The sequence below is a fragment of the Thunnus albacares genome, chromosome 9 (genome assembly GCF_914725855.1).
Source record: "Thunnus albacares chromosome 9, fThuAlb1.1, whole genome shotgun sequence".
NCBI lineage: Eukaryota > Metazoa > Chordata > Actinopteri > Scombriformes > Scombridae > Thunnus > Thunnus albacares.
The window spans coordinates 29,368,177-29,387,392 of NC_058114.1; the positions used below are offsets into that span (position 1 = coordinate 29,368,177).

The following is a 19,216-nucleotide window of genomic DNA, read 5'->3' on the forward strand; positions in this document are numbered from 1 at the left end:
AAACTGTAAACATGTAAATTAGATTGAAAACAAAATTACTACATTATGAATGTCGCTGCTGGTAAACTCTGAATGCTGGGCCTCATGTATTGGAGACAGCATTTAAATAAATACAGGCTTTCCAATGTTCCTGCATGCGGTGCTCTCCCGTCCTGCTTTAGACGTCTCATTCCTTGAGCACTCTGCTAAGAAGGGTAGAAAATCTGAATTACAACTAAGCTACTTAACCACAATGAATTAAGGTCTAACATTTGAAAATTTGATACTGAAATTACTGTCATTATGGTGCATTATGTCTGAGCATAATGATTGCTTTGGCGCTGTTTGAAGACAAAGGCAGACTCTGGGGGGAAAGTATAGTCAGAGAAAAAGTTGATTTTATGGCTGTTAATGATATGTGAACTTCAAACCTTAATTTTAGCAGCCATAATTTCCTGCCATTTCACAACTCTTCTTTTGTTAGCTACCTAAATAGTAATGCATCTGCAAATGATTTCTCTCTCTCTCTCTCTGGACACAGAGTGAGCCATATCCACAGAAAACTACTTGTCAGATTGAAAAATTGCTCTTTTCTAGGCTTATGTTTGCTTTGTATGACATGTGCTCCAATGAAGAACAAATATGAGAGAACACACTGTATAGGCTTAACAGGACGGTTTTAATCTTTTCTCACTAAGTGATAGAGAACTGATGTGGAACAGTAAATATTTAGAAACCATGCAAAAGTAAAAATACTTACGAGATACTGTACTTATGCGAGGCTTTCTTTGGCTTCTGCTGTGTTTTTGTGGGTACAAAGTTTGCAAAAAATGTCTAGGGTGTTGACAAAGAGATGAATTGCATACCAAGAGCGTGGACCACACAGCAACTGTGACCATGTATTCCTCTCAGCTGTACTATCAAACTACCAAACACACACGAAAAAAAAGAGACCGACTTTGCCTCCAGTCTTAAGGATGTTTCCAAGGCTGCAAACAGTGTGGGGGCCAACTGGACCTGTTATTAATTCTCCATCAGTTTCAGTTTGGATGCCTGAAAGCCAATTAAAGAACTTAATTGAATCAGCCTCAGGACCCTCCCAAACAGGAACTCAAATGAATTGTGCTTGGGGATGGATGGAAGGAAAGAGAAGGAGGGCATGGAGGTTAAATAAAAAGGGTGAAATTACCAAGACTCCAAGTCTTTGCTGGGAATAATGGCTACAGACTGACCCTGCTATGATGTAAATTAAATCTTGTTTGCGACCTTATCCAACCAAACCAGATGCCGCAGGTTTTGTTTTTTTGTCTGGTGACCTTGTGACTCTCTTCAGTCTAAACCATTAAGAAGTTTCAACCCAAAATTTAGTGTGGAATTTGCACCAAATATAGATGCTACATTCACATTTGTGGAAATGACTATTTGTAGTAAGTCAAACAGGGTTCTTTTTTTTTTTTTTTTTTTTTTTTTTTTTTTTTTTTAAAATCGGACTGAAACAGTTTTGTTTTGTGTTCTTATTTGGTCAAAATTGTCATGACCAAAAATAAGGTTTTATTTATTTTTCTGTAGCAATAGCTACATTAGTGTAATGTACAACTTGAGATTATGGGAATAACTGTTCCTGAGAGCTGACAGCTCACGTTAGCTAGACCTCCTCTTCTCTTTAATGTGGGACAAACAAAACACAGTTTGAGTGTACACAAGCCGCTGATGACTAAGTAGGTGTTAAAAAAACATGAACAAAAATGAAGTTAAGTGTTAACATTTTTAAGCTAGGCTAACTAGCTTCCATTTTCCAAATGGATGCTAGGTAGTCTAGCTTGCTAGTTTCCATCCTCTAAGTGGAATACTTAACAGCGTGATGGGTCCTTCCAAACGTTTAATGTTGTAAAGGACAGTTGGCTTAAATCCCCTGCAGCTGATAGTCAACACTAGATGTACAGTATGCGGGTTTCGTGAAAATGGGGTAAAATCTTCTTGTATCAATGTTAGTAATACATACAGTATTAAGTTCTCCAGTCAGTATGCACCCCACAGGAATTGACAGTGTGTCTCCTAGCAACACTGGCTCTCAGATATCAGTCAACCACTGCCATGCCCCTCTCTTTAAGAGAACCTTTAAGAGCTTTAAGAGTAACTTGACACCGCCTGAAAATCTTGTTTTTACTGACCTCCATCGTTTAACTTCTCACCTTGCTGCAGTGATGTACAGGTGTACTCCAGGGTCCAGTGACATCACTGTTGGGGTGGTTACAGGTGCAACACAACAATTGAGAGCACATCCATCAGTAATTCTGGGTGTGGTCAGAGGTGAAATAGGTTTGCAATTTTCAACCAAAGAGGTCAGTGAAACACTGCTTTTCAGCCTGCTGTGAAGTTACTCGTTAAAGGCTGGTTCAATAAATATTCCCAAAGTCAGTTTAAAATATGCACAATAGCTCATCATTAGATTTATTACATCATTATAATTACACAGAATTTCCCCTCACAAAAAGTCAACAGAATCTGAATTACAGTTCATCAGGATTTTTTGTTGTGATGAGAAAATGAAAATAACATTTCAAGAAATAAATTAAAATATTAAAAATTTAAATATTGTCTGTTTTGCTTGTACTATATGCAGGGTAAACAACTTTGTGCTGTCATGGGTCCATTGTTATACTGAAGTGTTCCACTGCTACACACACACACACACACACACAAAACACATGCAGACACACACAAAACACATGCAGACACACATGTACTACCTCAAGGCCATGTTTCATTGTCCTGGGAAAGCCACGAGGAGGAATTCCTTTCATGTGTCATCTCCTGTCACGGTACTGTCCTGACAGAGGCTTAGTGACATACGAGAGGCCTCAGCAGAATGTCCTGCTTTTAGTCAAATGAAGAGTCTGGCAGCTGCTGCATTCATCAAAATCAAAGGATAATCTGCTTTCCATTTAAAATCAAGTGATGATTAACATTTTTTTTTCCAAAGAGGGGGATGGGAGTGTAAATGCTAGCACCTTTAAGGAGACACTTGAGAGACACGGGGCGGGGAAGGTTCGGAAACGGTGCGGAATTGTGTCAGGAGATTTGAGGTTGGAAGAACGTAGTGTATAAACTAAGCTTTTAGGTTAGAGTGTTGCTCTGTGTAGACTGGCTTCTATATTATGACTGTGATTGTACACTGCTTTCTAAAGCCAGACAGAAAACAAAAACTGACTTGTTTATTTCAGTTAAAATGTTATATAATGGAGTACATAATTGTAATGATCTCTTAATAATATATCTATCTGTGTGGTAGAGTAAAACACAAACCAGGACACTTACTGTTTACTCTACGATCTACTATTGAGAAATGTAGATGTGCTTGTCAGGTTTCAGAGGTCTTGATAATGAATATAAAATCTGTTCAAAATAGAGCAAACAAGGGTTTGGCTGTTTTCTCAAAGCAAATATGACACAAGCAGCAAGAAAATGCTGCAATAGTGTAATAATATTACAATAGTGTAATAAAAGAAAACACATTGTTTATGTTGGCTAATATGTCTGACCAATACTGGATTCCTGAGGCTATTAGAGATTTAAAGAAAAATGATAATGATATATCATCTGATATGATTACTGAAATAAAGTATCATACAGATATGATATAATATGTTTGCTGTCATAATCAATACAATCAAGATTCACAGGAAAAGTTATAGCCTCTGATTTTGCATTGTAGCCATAAAAACATGACCCTGCACTACTGGTTTAAGACATTCACATTAGCAGGGTTCATGATTTCTCACTACACTATTTATTGTTATAAATAAAGCCTTGTGTTCTGTCTATAAAATTCTAATTAAATTTATTACCAGACAACTGCTGTAAAAGTGAGGTACACAGGACACAACACAAATTAAATTAAATTTCCCGACAAGACAGAAAACACATTTCTTTTGAAAATAGTTCTCTATTGTAAAAATATGGATCCTACAGTTATCAAGTGATGTACCCCTCCTGGTACAAAAAAATTCCTATTTTTGATTAAAAGTGCATCATTAGAAACACAGCCTGTCCTCCTGACCCCAGCCCTGTGTTGGATAAGGGTTAATCAGGGCCAAGGAAGGGCGCTGTGAATCTCTTCCTCCTTCACAACTCCCCACCAACGTCTTCTCCACCGGACTCCAATCAAAGGGAGCAGAGGCCATTAGGCGACTCTGAACCTCCTTTTCTTTATAATTACACCCTCCTGGACTGACCAAGCACCAGCTAGCCCTCTGCTATTTGCAGTAATTAGTCCAGAATGTGAGCTGTCAACATGCAAAAATCGTGCCAGTAGGCCCACACATTGCCACAACCACCCCCACTGTGTTCAACAACAAGCACCTAGCCTCGGCCACTGGAATGCATTAACTTTCTCCTCTCTTTTTTTCCCTCGGCGACTCATGTCAAATCCAGGTCCCTCAGAACAAAATCTTAATAATTAACTGGCAAATTTTAACATGATTGCTTGTGACACACCTACTCTGGTAATTATTGCTTTGAGGCCATGTGCTAATGAAATTAATGCATTCATTGCCCCAACAAATTAGCATAACTCATACAAATGGCCCACATTTGAGACCTCGTTGCAAAATGGAAAACAACATACAAGAAAAAGCAGCATCAACAACAAAATAAAGCAACAAAATGAAATGTCTGGCACATTGAATTGGAGACTGTATGATGCGCGCTGCTTGCTCAAAGTCTTAATAGCTAAAGCCTCTTAATGTTAACCAAGGGTGATTGCAGTAATGCATTACAGAGTGATAGCAGCGCAGGACCAAATGATTATCACTATCATCATTACAGCCATTGCTGATCTACATATACATCTCTCTGTGGACAAATATTAAATGGCCATGCCACTGCAGACATTAAAATGTTATTATACTGATGCATTAACTTACTGTAGCAGAGTTCATATCAATATACAGTAGAAGCTTCCCAACAATCTGTCTCTAAATGGCACAGCTGCCACTCGCAGCATTCACAAGTCCTGCCACTAACCCCTGTTCATGGCTGCTTGGTCTCTCAGTGGGATGTCTCTTAGACATTTACTGCTCCCCATTAATAATTGATGACAATGCCATCAGTACAGTGGACGAAGACAAGTGCAACAGTCAGTTGGAGATGCTGCAAAAGTGCAAGAAATGTCCCATCATAGGTTACAGAAGAGGAGAGATTTTTGTAACACCTAAAAATGTGTTTGCCTGCAGCCAAATACTGTCAGGGAAACAGAAAAAAAAACTGAAAATGACTTCCATTTAAAAACCGAGTTACATTATTACAGTCAGCTGAGGATGTGCAGGTTAGCATGACAGCTCATGGTGATATTTCCACAAATTCTGTAGATATATCATGTGGGGACCTCACAGAATCATTAAAGATCATATTAGCTGTGGCCCAATGCAGAATATTTGTTACAGTGAAATAGTGCAGGGTGCTTTGTGTATAAGTTGAACTGAAATTCAAACTAATTTTTACCAAGAAATCAGTAGACAAATCCTTGGTGTTTGTTATGACTTATGGAGCTATTTGGTCAAAATTGTAATTACCATATAATGTGGGACACACAAACACAAATCTGAGTGTGTGGGAGATGCTACTGACTCAACATGTGTTGAAATTAAATGAAAATATGTAAGTAAAATCTAATGAAAATCAGTGCTAACATTAACAAGCTAGGCTAAAATGCTTCCATTTCCCGAAAGGAGGCTAGTGTAACTTGCTAGCTTACATTTTCTAAGTGTAATTAATACAAACTTAACAGCAAGATGGGTCCTCCAAAATGTTCAATGTTATGAAGAGACAGACGGCTTAAAGGCTAACTACCAGAGCTTTTCATAAGTGCAGACTACTCATTTAACACCAGCCGGCTACTTTATTATATTAATTTTTGATTTTAATAAAATAATTTTGATTGACAAGTTGCAATTTGTTATACATGTACATTAACAACCACTGGCCTCCACTTCAAAACATTGCGAGCATGATGATGAAACATCTGTCTGTATCAGTCCCACCCACACATACTCTATATGAAAGTGTGTGTGCACTCTCAGCTGAGAGGTTGTGTCCAGCCAAGCAGAGAGTCGTCTTCTCTGTTTGACTAGTATTAGCAAAATAATTGATGACAAAACACATTAAGAACTGTATTGACTACACAGACAGGGGACATCCTCATTAGACGGACTACTTCAGAAAACACAGGTGGCAGCAACTTGAGGATTGCACAGTAAGTATGAAAAAGTCCACTGAAAGTGCTGCATTCTCCATAAATGCCACACAGATGTTTATGGGTTTGATGAATGAACGAATTAATGGATTATCTTTATTTACATTGCGCTTTTTACAGGAGAGCCATCTCTATGCATTGTAAACACATATTAAAACAAGAATTGTTGTCAAAGTAACAGGCTTGTGTCATATGAGGAAAATGTAGGCTGTGCTTCAGGGTAAAGCAGGGTATTCTTTAGGGTGTGGCTGACAAGTCACTACCACTGGGATGGAGGAAGTTGTGTGTAGCTACCCTTTAAATAGGGTTGATAACGCTAACACTATGTGTGTTTTGTTGAAAAGGGGAGGAAAGCATCTTGTATCAAAGTACTTAGGATATATGTTTATGATGTGTTCCAGTCAGTGGTACTCCACAAAAGTTGACAGCACATCTTCTATCAATGGCAGCTCTCAGATGTCAATCACCACTGCCATGGGAAACACCCACCCAGACTAGATGCTAAGAGGCTGTTTCCATAGCTACAACCAAAAACAGCTAACATCACGTTCTGGACCAATTGCTCTTTGACCTCAAATGGAGACAAACACAAATTCCTGGATGAATAACAACAATCACAGGAGACTTCCCCACAGACTAAATGTTTTGTTTAACTTTCATCAGTGTGTGAATGTGTGTGTGCATGATTTCATGTTTAAAATATCTTAAAATCTTGAAAGGTCGTCGTCAGAGTTACTGTGACATTTCCTTCCACAGACAGGATCTCTCCCATACATACACACAGGAACAGACAGCGAGGATCACATTTTCAACCCGGCGGTGTAGAGCAAACAATGAATAAAACACTTGGTAGCCAGCTTGTGATGCTTTGACCCGTGGCGCAAGCATGAATACATACAACACATCAACAACATACTTCCTAATCTGAGATGGTTAGTAATGCGGCCACCTTATCCAGCATGCAACCCCATCTGTGATGACACATCAGCTCCACCATTTCATACGAATAAACTCACAAACACAAGACACAATGTGTTGACGGAAAATTTGCATTAGGGATGTACCACAGGAAAGTGTGATTAATTTCTGCTCATGAAATGAATACAGATTTTGTCATTACATGGCTTGTATCCTTTGCCAAATATTGTAATGTTTCTCCATTTCCACAGCGAGTGTTCTGCTGCAATAATAAGGAATAAAAGACAGCTTACAGCTCATAAGAAACACAACTGCTGGCAAATCAGTTAAATCACAGAGCAAAACAAAGACCTGATTGCTCATTAGTATTATGGATCTGCTCTGTTTAAATCTGTTTTGTGGGATGCAGGCTCTGTTTAATGACTTAAACGGTGTTTGTTTAAATGCTCGGTACCTACATTTCACACAGTAAGATTAAAAGAATGAGACATCATCAAATATCTCATTGAATTTTTATAATACCCCCACCCCTCAAAAAACAACAACAACAAAAAAACAAAAAACACATCAATACACTTACCTTGGCTTTGCACACGATGCATCGCAGCCTGTCTGCGCTCCCACATCCCTGTAAGGAAACAATATTTAAATGTACTTTATTGACCCTGCATGCAACACTGGACTTACTGTAGAATAACAAATCACTTCTAGGTGTTTTGATCACTAAAATAATTATGTTTGTTTGGAAAATGTGATTGTTTTCTAAGGAAGCATTTTTAACCCAAAGGTGCATTATGTATAATAACACTAATTTAATTACAGTGATAAGAAAATGTCTTATAATTAATAGTTAGGCATGCATGAATAGATGTTATTTTAATGCATGCACTTCTGTAGATGTCATATGAAAAAAAAAAAAAAAAAACATGTTGGCAATAATCTTCAAGCTGGTGTTAACTGACTGAAGATGCTAATAACAAGAAAAGCACTTTGTACAAACACAACTGCCAAATCCACTGCTAATATGCATGGCATGTAGGAGCACATTTTGATAGATGTTAATGGCATATAATTATAGAACACTGCTATTAGGCAATGTGATTTTATAAAGAGGACCATTGCCCCTGGCACTGTGGCCTGATTGCTGTGAGTGTTGGGCTAATGAATGTAAACCAAGTCTGTTTGCAATGATGAGAATTATCAACCCATGAGAGAGAGACAGAGAGAAGGGGGTGGGGGTAGCTTAACTTCCTATTCACACCACTTGCAATTAAAGACAGATATAGGCACTCACAGTTAAGGGTACACTCACTAACATAAACACACACACACACATATATGTCACATATAATATCGAATACATGTCAGCGTATAAACTCATCTTCTGCTCATCTCATTATGTTTTTCATCTGTTCACACTTTGGTCGATACTCCACTCTCACTTGCAACGACGCTAAGCAAAGCTCCTCTGCATCTGACTTACCACCCTCGCCCTCTTTTGCTCTCTAACTACTATGTGGTTTATTTCAGATGGATGGGATTACAAATTCTGAGGAGCAATTTTTTGCAGAATACCATTCCCATTAACTTCAATAGAGTGAAACCAGATGGAGTCTGTATAAAAATGAAAAACATATTTATCTGTTGGGATAGCAGAGGGAGAGTGATTGCGATGGCTTAGCGCAGGCTTTTAGAAAGTAATGGTATACACTGCCGTCCTTGCTCTGTATTTTCTCAAGCCCCCTGATTTAACAAAAAAAGGCCGTTGCTGGGTTGGGCAGTGAGACACACCAGGCCACACTCTGCTGGTGTGGTACGAGCCATACAGTCCTCCCATGCCCTTGTACTTTGTGCTGTGAGGGGTTTCACCCCTCTAGGAATGCACTCCCTATAATGAGGGTCAGAGGTCAAAGTGCTGCCGCGCCTGGAGGCCGGGATCTCCCAGGCACACTCAGTCACTGACTCTGTCCCTATATTTAAATCCTGCCTCAGGACATGTTTTTCAAAGGGCATCTCCTAACTAGTTCCTGGTTACTAATTAGTTTTGTGCCATGCTATTTGTCTTTGGGAACCTGAATGTGGAGGGAGGGAGGGAGGGGGCGCATAAATGAGTCAGTCTAAAAAAAGATAGCGTATGGTTTGCCTCAGTGCAGATGATAATCATTCAGATAGTCCTCTGCTGCAAACACACTGAAGTATGTATCAACAGTTGTGGAAATGAATGCCAGCGCTGTTTTGTTGTGTTTGAATTCACCCTGCCCGCTGTTTAGTGACAACATCTGTGTGATACTGTTGTGGGTGAAATTAAATAAGGACGTGGAATTTGCCCTTTTTTTTGTTCAAGCTGCTTTTAGGAGTGGTAACGGTGCATGCTATCACTCCCAGCTGGCTGGCTCTCTAGCAAGTCAAATCATTATTGGATTACATTTTGTGGCTTCATAAAATGCGGTTAAGAGGCACTTTAGACATATGTGCATGACCTGCTTTCCAGAGATGGCTATCAGAGCAAAAGTGACAGGTCAATTGCTGATTTCTGTTCCGTAAAAGGGAAAGGGGCTCCCTACCCTGAGCACTCTAAAAGGTCGCACGCTCTCTCTCTCTCTCTTGCTCTCTGTCTGCCTCTCTCTCACACACACAAAAAACTAAAGTAGCTTTGTAGCATCGGCACACACTCCCGACAGAGAGCAGGGTTCTCTCTGTGTGTGTGTGTGCGCATGCCTGCCTCATGAGCCTGTGCGTGTGTGTCTGTATATAATTGTATAGTGGGAAGACACACACTTAATGGAAGTGGCTCTTCACTCTGACAGCTGGGTGGTGCAGATGAAATGTCTGCTGTAGCATGTTGTCTGCCACTTGTGGAGTATCCAAAGAGACCCAAAAGCTCACAGGAGTGGACGGCACAGCAGCACACGTTCCAACAGCAGACTCACGTTTTATCTTTAATTAATACAGAGTGATCCAATAACAACTAATGCATAGATTATGTATAGAGACATTCAGATTCTGATACAGAATTAGATCTACATGTTATTATTTAGAGGCTTTTTACTTCAAACTGAGAATGAGTACAGCTGGTGCAAATGTGACACTGACACTAATTAAATACATTTTCAAATCATCTGAACGTGATGTCTGCTCTTTGGCTCTCTAGTTAAAGAGGTACTCCAGCAATTTAGTAATGCATTTCCATAAAGTTTGAGGACAGATTTTAAAAAGAATGATCAAAATTTATGAAGCAGAGGTCAAAGAATTCTGACCTTTTTATGACCTGTCTCTTTCTTAGACCCTCCCTGCCTGGTAAACACCTCCATCTTTCAAATTCCATGCTCCCAGTTTGTAATGTAGGACTTTGTGTAATAAATGTGACGATGATGTCATCAGGGTTATCTTTTCAGACTTGACAAAGCTCATTTAAAGCCACAGAAGAAGACATTATACAGCTGTTTGTCCTTGGGGGAGTAAACTGATCTTTATGAGTAAAATCCATTAACCCCCCTTTAAGTAGTTGACTATTAGCAATTGGAGGCACATACTTAAACCTGCATTAATCAGTTTTCAGATTTCCATAATGAGCTAAAAGGGTTGGCAAACTACCGAGCAGACACAGGACAACATTAGCGTTCATTAAGACTTGTGTTTCCTCCTGATGAATATCCAGTATTTGGTCTCCACCAACTCCTAGGGGAACTATATGGCTCTTTAGCTTTCTTTACCATGTTCACCAGATAGTCAGTAACATTGTCAATCTGCTTTCTGGTGCTGGGCAGGTAGCGTACAGCGGGTTTATCTAAGCTTTTGCTCCTGAAACAGAATTGATAAGAGAGCGGTGAACCAAAACTGTAAAGTTATGGGGCAAAATAAAAAAAGAGGTATAAGAGACTAAAAAGCTCTGTAGAGCTGAGGGGAACTGCTGGGTTTGGTGATAATTCTCTGTGGGTTTATCACATAGTCATTTGATCCCTTGTTCATGTAAAAAAAATGGATTAGTGCAGCTGTAACTTACAGTGTATTGTATGCTATGGTGCACAGCGCTTGCTTAACAGTGAAGTTTATTATAAAACGCCAAAGCAGTATGATAATGTCAATGCTATGATTCCTTTAAAGGCAGTTAACAGTAATTAAGTTGTGTAAAAACTGAGTGGATCCGTATATCAACAGTCGATGGACACAAGCTAGAAATGTATTTTCATGCCATGTGACAGAGAAATCCATTTGGATACAAGTGGGGGTTAATTAGTTATGTGAAAAACATTTACATTTTCACATTAGCAAACATCTTTACTTAGGTTTTAGCTTTTACTTTTTATTTCTGGGAAAATACTTGGGTACACAGAGGTAATTATACATTTTTACGATTCTGGCAGCAGTGGCAGCAGTTTTCTGGAATTAATGATGGAGGAGTAATTAGCATAAGCAGCAATAAGCACCATGGCTGAACAGAGAGAGAAATGTATGCCACCTACAGAAACATACATTTCATTAACTGAGATGTCTGTAAAGTGATGTTTTGGGAGGTGTCACAGCACAGCACTGTCCACTGTATCAATACAACCACTGGTTCAAGGAGTGCGACAGATGTTAATGAGCTATTTTGCAGTCGGTGACAGGTGTCAGCTTCTTGGATTTCTGCCAGTCCATTATGAGACACTTCTCACTGTTTCAGCCTCTGTGTTTCAACTGTATAACAATGACACATTATCATTGTTAGCAACCCTCATTAAAACTAATTGGTATTGCTATTTGAAAGGTAGCTCATTACCTTGAGGCAAACAGCAGCGTTTTGTCTCAATAAGGAATGCTAACATTGCAAACACATTTATACACTGTTCAACAGAGACATTTCCCCCTTCAGATTTTGACAAATGGCTGATAAGGAAAACCAGCAAGACTGAAATTCAAAATATCAAGGTTCCCTGCATGGAAAGTCCTTCTTACCCTCTGGATCCATGTGGATAGACACACGTGATGGGCAAGTAAATTCTTGCAGTCACAGAAATTCCTCAGTGGGTCACTGGCTCGAAGTTCAACATCCCTGCATATAAAGCACTCTGACACGTCTGTAGAAGAAGAGATGGAGATAGAGGTTATGAATGGAAGTCTATCTTTTCTGATTACACTGATTTCACTTTGCTATCCCAGATTCACCTCAAGATTTATTGCTGGTCAGACAGTTGTTAATTGATGTAGCATTTATCATAGTTGTTAACAAAGTACATTGTGACATTTAATTCAGATGAAATGTTTTGGCAAACATTCTCACTTATATTGCAACTCATTTCCTATTACAGCATTCAACACATACTGTTCAGCTCCCCAGAGCATTAGACCTTTATTTTGTTCCCAGTGGGAGTGTGGCAAAATGAATCTGGGCTTTAAAAGTAATTGTAGCAGGCTGACAGACCTGACAAGACAATAAATGCAACAGCGCAGAGGTGAGAGTGACAAGGAGAAATAAAATTCATTTTTCTTTAATTAATTTTCGATTGCTAGAATCTTGTTGATTTTTTTGTGTGTTTTCTCCTCTGCTAACAATGCCTTTATTTGACTTAGGTCAAAAAAGAAGTGGTATAGATCTCATTTGTCATTTTGTTACTTCAGGCAGAAATTATCTATTTTTGTCCAATTATTAACAAATGAACTTGAAGAAAAAAAGAAGAGAAAAAAAGCTTTATTCTACAGAGGTTCCATAAACTTAAAACTGAACTGAACCTGCATTTAGAAACTATTTGAAGATTAGATTGACAGGCCTATCAAAAACCCAGTGGCTTACGTTGGATTTTTCTTATAAGCTAGAGCCAATACATAAAATACATCTAATCTTACTCAGTAGAGAGATGACTTTAAAATAATTGCTGTCCTCTCATATCATCCATACATTAAAGCAAGAAAAAACATGTTGCAATCATAAATGGATAAATCTATCTCATGGATTCTATAATTTTCTCCATCTCGCTATAGTTTTCTCCATTCAGGTAATATTACCTGTGTAATGACAACAAACTTATTGCCAAACACATTGTCAAAGAAGACCCATGAGAAACCTCTTAATGAACATCCTGGTCAGATTCAGATTCCTTTATTGTCCTTTAAATTTACATAAAATGGAAATTTGTCTTTGGCACTAGCATGTGAGACAACGCACACCATACACAACAATACAATAATAATTAAACATTAAGGTAAGGTGGAATCTTAAAAGTGACAAAGTGGCAGTAATAAAAGAGATGAGTGGACTGTTCTTCCACCGGCATGTAAGGCTGTCATAACCATCACAACAAAGCATAATACACAGCAGTACTTAACAATAAATAAACAAGTGTACATTAAAATAGGTGATGGTGTTGGTTGCCCTAAAAAGCAACCTTAAAAGGAGTGGGCTTAGGGGAAAGGGTTAAAAGAAAGTGTGTGTGAGTGTGTGGGTGGATGGTCACAGCTGATGGAATAAAAGATTTCTTGTAACCGTTCTTCCTGGCCATTGGGATTTTCAGTCTGTTGTTCGATTGCAGCAATTGAAATGCTCAGTGGAGAGGATGGGTGGGGTCACTGTAGATCTGAATTGCCTTTTTGGTTGTGGATTGAGAAAATAAGTCCTGGAGTTGGAGTTGTTTGTCTCCAATGATCTTGCTGGTGTGGTTGACAACCTATGTCACTTTGTTCTTTTGTTTTACCGAGACGTTTCCATACCATGAGACGATGTTAAATGTGAGAACACTCTCAGTTAGTGACTTGTAGACCATAGACAGGGTGTGCTGGCTGGTGTTAAGTGTTCTCAGTTTCCTAAGAAGAGCGAGGCGCTGTCTTGCTTTCTTGTAGATGTAGTCAACATTGTCCTGAAAGGTGAATTTATTGTCTATTACTGTTCCCAGATATTTGAAGTGGGTGACCTGCTCCACTTCCTGGCCCTTCATACTGATTGACACAGCTCCTTGGTCTTGATGACGTTGAGGTCTAAGAAGCTGTCATCAAACCAGGAGGCAAGGCTGTTGATGTGCTGGCACTAGGACGTACTGTTCATATACAAGGCTATATCATCCCCATACTTGATAAGGAAGAGGTCACCGCTGTTACACTGCACTTCATTTGTGTATATTGAGAACAACAGGGGAGATAGTACACATCCCCGAGGGATCCCTGTATTCAGGGCAAGGCAGTCATAAAGGGTGTTGTTGATGCAGACGTGCTGGGGTCGTTCTCTCAGGAATTCCCTGACCCAAAGGAGCAGATTGCTGCTAATGTTCAGGTCAAGGTCTGGAATGTATTAAAAGTAGTGGCAAAGTCCATGAAAAGAATACGGATATGAGTGTTGGCTTTGTCTAGATGACAGTGGACTTTATCCAAGAAAGTGAGTCTAATATTTTCAACACCTCAATTAGCTCAGTAGGCAAATTGCATGAGGTCCATAAACTCAGCTGTTTGAGATGAGAGTTCTTTACACGCTCCATATATTTATTAAGTAGGGGTGTGAGAGCGATGGGTCTGAAGTCATTAAGAGATTTGTCATGAGGTGTTTTTGGTACAGGGATGATGGCCACTGTCTTCTAGGCCCGGGGGACAAAGCTTGAGTTAAGGAATATTTGGAACAGTTGGGTGAAAATAAGTCCCAGTTGGTCTGCACATTCCTTTAGAACCTTCCCCTTGAGTCCATCTGGGCCAGGAACCTTGCAAGGATTCATGTAGAGAGGGCCTAGCCTAGCTAGCAAGAGATCAATGCTGTGTCTCAAATCATGTACTTCTGTACTTACACTTAACATTTTGAGTGCATAAGTGAAGGAGCGAGAAGTATGGAAAAATGCAGTGCACTGTGAGTACCCAGATGGTGCACTCAAAATAGTCAAAAATTTGAGTGTGCGCCCTCAATGGTCGCCATCTTGGCTACGTTGCGGAAGGGGTAGGACCACTTTTCCAACTGAAAATGGCAGCCAAGGACGTTGTAACTACGGTCAAAATCGCCACATTATATAAATGTAAGTTATACATGTGGTTTTTAGCACTAAGCACCACTATACTGTTGTCAGATATAAGCCATCAGTATGTTTATTGGGTTAATTTAGTAGTCTCTAATGATTTAATAGAACAAACGATAACGCAAATGCTAACGCTAGCTAATGCTAATTTGCGATTGTCATTTCCAGTAAGTGCAACGGCCGTGTTTGATTTGATACAACACTACCCTGTTGAAATTCACGCACTACACCAGTAAGTACATAGTATACACAGTGTACTACATGGAAGTGTACTGACAGAAGTATGTGATTTGAGACACAGCTCGAGACTGGACAGTGGTCTTTAGCGGTCTTTGGTTGGTCTGTTGCTGGCATGCTGCTTGGAATGCAAACATTTGAACTTAATGGAGATCAGTCAAAGTGAAATTAATTTCATGTAACAGAGGCTTGAGGATTTGCCTTTCCTAATACCAACACAGAACAGTCAGAGTGGTTCAGGTGATTTGTAGGTGAAAAGATGTCTAACTGTCAATTAAAACTAGATTCAATTTAGCTGGAAACGTGTTATCAATCATAGCCTTTTTCCAAGGGAGGTTTCAATGACCATATTTTGCACATGTAACAGGATCTACAGGATCTCCCGGTTGTATTTCTTGGATAAAGCGATTAAAAAATAAAATCCTTTTACATATCACAGTGTAAAAACACAGTTTAATGCCACCACTAATGCCTGCTTGTATACTTCTGCTCTCAATGTGAATTTGTCTATAGGATGTTAATAATGTGATTCACTAAATCTGAAAGAGGCAAGAGGCAGAATGCACCATGAATGGGTCACCAGTTTAGCACAGAGCTAACACTCACATACAGACAATTTCTTTCAGACTCGCATTAAATTCCAAAATTCAATTTTTCTTCAGTGGATACAATTCTTCTTCTTGTTTATTACTGAGGTTGTAGTGGGGGGTGGTGGTGTGCTGGAGTGCATTGCATTGAAAAGTGTTCCTAATATTTTGCCCCCCTCATGTATGTTAATGGAGTGGACAAAATATTAGGAAATATACACCATTCAATATAATGCACCCCCAGTACACCACCACCACCCATTGCGACTCCAATAATAAACATAAAGGAAAATGATCACCTTATTGACAATGTCAACAAAAACAGAAAGCTTAAACAAAAACTACAAGCTTCATAAATGTAGAATTTATGGCAGTGCAGCTGTATTGGATTGCATTAGATTGCACAGGTGTACCTAACGAAGTGGCCAGTGAGTGTATGTATGTGTACATATACACACACACACACATACACTTATATATCTCAAGATTAGGGGTGGATATAAAAGATGAGTGGAGTACATCATGCGCTAGCTGCAAGACATGTGGTCTTAGGGTTAGCCACAAGATTCATGCACTGTTTTATGCTCCTTTGTGCTGCAATGTGCAGCATCTCTGATTTAACAGCAACAATATCTTTGTCAGAGATGATTCCCAAACAGGGGCTTTGAAGCAAAATATTGGACAGTAGCTGGGAGCCAGATTTGCTGGTTTCATCCCATAAAAATACTGGGAGACAGCAGTGAGGGCTAGCTGTCATCTGCATGGGGGATAAACTGCTGCCTCAGAAGCTCCTGTCTCTTTTGGGCCTCTCGTTGAACCGGATTGCTGCAGGTGGAAATCTATCTTCAGATGAAAAATCTTTTAATCAAAGGGTGAGCTTTTTAATGTAACCCATCAGATTCTGTGTAAGCAGATTTTATTACTGACCAGGCATATAACTCTACTGGCATTAATATCTCTGAGGCAAGCTGTGAAATAGAGAAACCAGATAAACTTTTTTTTCCCCTCAACACTCATTTTGGTGAAGTCTGTGGTGTCTGGCTGCCACTTGCTTTACCTCACAGTTACTGACAACAACCACCTGGCCCACGTGGAAAATATAATGAAATCATTCCAGTGAAACCCCCTCTCCCAATACCACTGTGTGCCAGAATTCATATGTTTGTGTTCTCTGTCTAACAATATATCTGGTTAAGTTGGTTTTCACATATTGTCAAAATAACTTTGTATGTGTAGAGGAGTTTGCAGAAAATAATGGAGCCATGCAGACACATATAGAGTGTGACAGTCTAGCTAACAGGCAGTCTGCGTGTTTCAACAGCCTGACCGAAAATATTTCCAAAGTTACCATGATGGCAGGTTCACCAATTATACCCACAAGTCATTTTTAACATTTCATTGCCCCGAATCTGTACTGCTTTTACGATCATTATGGTGAGCCCTGAGGCAATTCTGGGTGTAAATAACGGATGCACTGCTGCTGGGAAAATAACTCGGGAAAACAACATTACAACAGAGATGTAAACATGCGGCGTGTCAATCGTAGCCGAGATGACACGTCTGCCTGATCTGTGACTCCCATAATTAACTGTCAGCGGTGTCAGTGTTCGGCAGCGTTTCACATGAAGGTGAGTGCTAGACTAACTGGCTGAAGTCACCCTCTCTACACGTTTTAACAGCTAACAAAACTTCCTCTGTGCAGCAGTGGCGGCAGCAGCTCCAGGCTGTGTTGTTTCCATACGGGGTGATGATGTACTAAAACAAAGTTTGTCAGTTGGAGACACTGATCTCCTGCTATCACAGAGGAGAATGTACCAACACAAACTCTGTCAAGAGCTCTGTTTACACTACTTGACTGTCTGAAAATGGCTTTGGTGGTGGGCGTCTGTCAGTGATGTTTTAATTCAATGCTGCACTGCATCATGGACATGAATAATAAGAAAAAAATGAAAAAAGAATACAGGCCATAATATCAGTAGAGGCTGTCAAACTGAGCCGTGTTATTTGATGAGTGAGAAACACTACAGTACACCATACAGTAAACAAATGAGGAAAATGCCAGATTGAGATAATTTAATTGTCCGTTGCATTGCTAACGACCTCATTAACAAAAGAGTGATGGGAAATCAGCATGGTCTGGGCAAGGAACCGCCTGTGTGACAGCCATCTGGCTACAATGGGGGGTGGGGTTGGTTGGGGGTTGGGGGACTGGTAAGCTAACACCACGGCCGTCCTGACTTCTAAGCGCAGGCCTAGAGCACCTCTAGATGGAAGAAGGAATTAGTGTTTCACTGACCAATGTCAATTCACCTTTTATTTTTCTATTTATATGAACTAAAATATGGTCCTAGTCACAAAATTAGATGATAGAGCGCAATAAAAAGTAGAATATTAGGGACATCTGTCTCAAGGCTTCAAAATCTGTATCTAACCTGTGAGTTTCTGTTTATCTACAGCATATCTCTTGATATTTTAATTGATATGAAAAGAATAAGGGAAAAACAATTAAAGGATAATGACTTAAATATAGACTCACTTCATGCGTTCCCAATATTCTTCACATTTAGGTTAATACTTTAAATGAGAAGCCTACAGTGCATTTATAACATGCTGGACCTGAGGCTGTATACATCATTTCAGAGTAAGAAATCAATCCTAACTGGCCAAATTCTTTTTGGCAAAAAAAGATTTTTTGTGACTGACTGTGATCCAAAAGAGAGCACATGCTTTGAAACCTTAAGACAACAGGGAAAAATTACTTTTTTAAAGATATAAAATACTTTTAAACTAGTCATGCTGGGAAATCCTGTTGGGAAAGATTCCCAAAGATACCATGAGTCCAAAGAGCAGAGTCCTCACCTCATAAAAGTAAAACATTAAATACTTCAGCAGGATGTGAATTCCACATTTACAGCTTGTCTATCAGTCACATACTAACACTCTCTCCTGTCATGCTCTTGGAAGTGGTCAGAATGATTTGCTCTGGCAGTGTGCATTTTTCAGACTTTTCGGTCTTTTGGTCTTTTTGAGGTGCTCATCATCTGTGACACCAGTCATTCTTGCCAACTTGACAGATGATTTGGGCCCTGTTCTCTTTCAGCTTTACAGACATTGGGAGGTGATTGACTCATTTTCACTTATTTTTAACTAATTTCCCACTTTTTAAAACTTTATTTCCAGAAAGAAATATTGTTTAATATTCGGGCCAATAGGACCTACCATACAAATGACTTATCTGTAAATATCTTTATGACATTTAAGCTATTTATCAATCTTGG

At 39.3% G+C, this 19,216-nt stretch overlaps 1 protein-coding gene across 6 annotated transcripts in view; it reads right to left on the minus strand.

The window, feature by feature from the left end:
- Positions 1 to 19,216, minus strand: part of LOC122988543 — a 155,503-nt gene that overhangs the window by 59,011 nt on the left and 77,276 nt on the right. For all 6 annotated transcript variants that reach the window (XM_044360916.1, XM_044360918.1, XM_044360914.1 and 3 more), the window contains 2 exons: positions 12,086 to 12,207; positions 7,731 to 7,778 (listed from right to left, as the gene is read on the minus strand). In XM_044360916.1, coding sequence (XP_044216851.1) covers positions 7,731 to 7,778; positions 12,086 to 12,207 — 170 coding nt within the window. The remainder of the gene's footprint in view (positions 1 to 7,730; positions 7,779 to 12,085; positions 12,208 to 19,216) is intronic.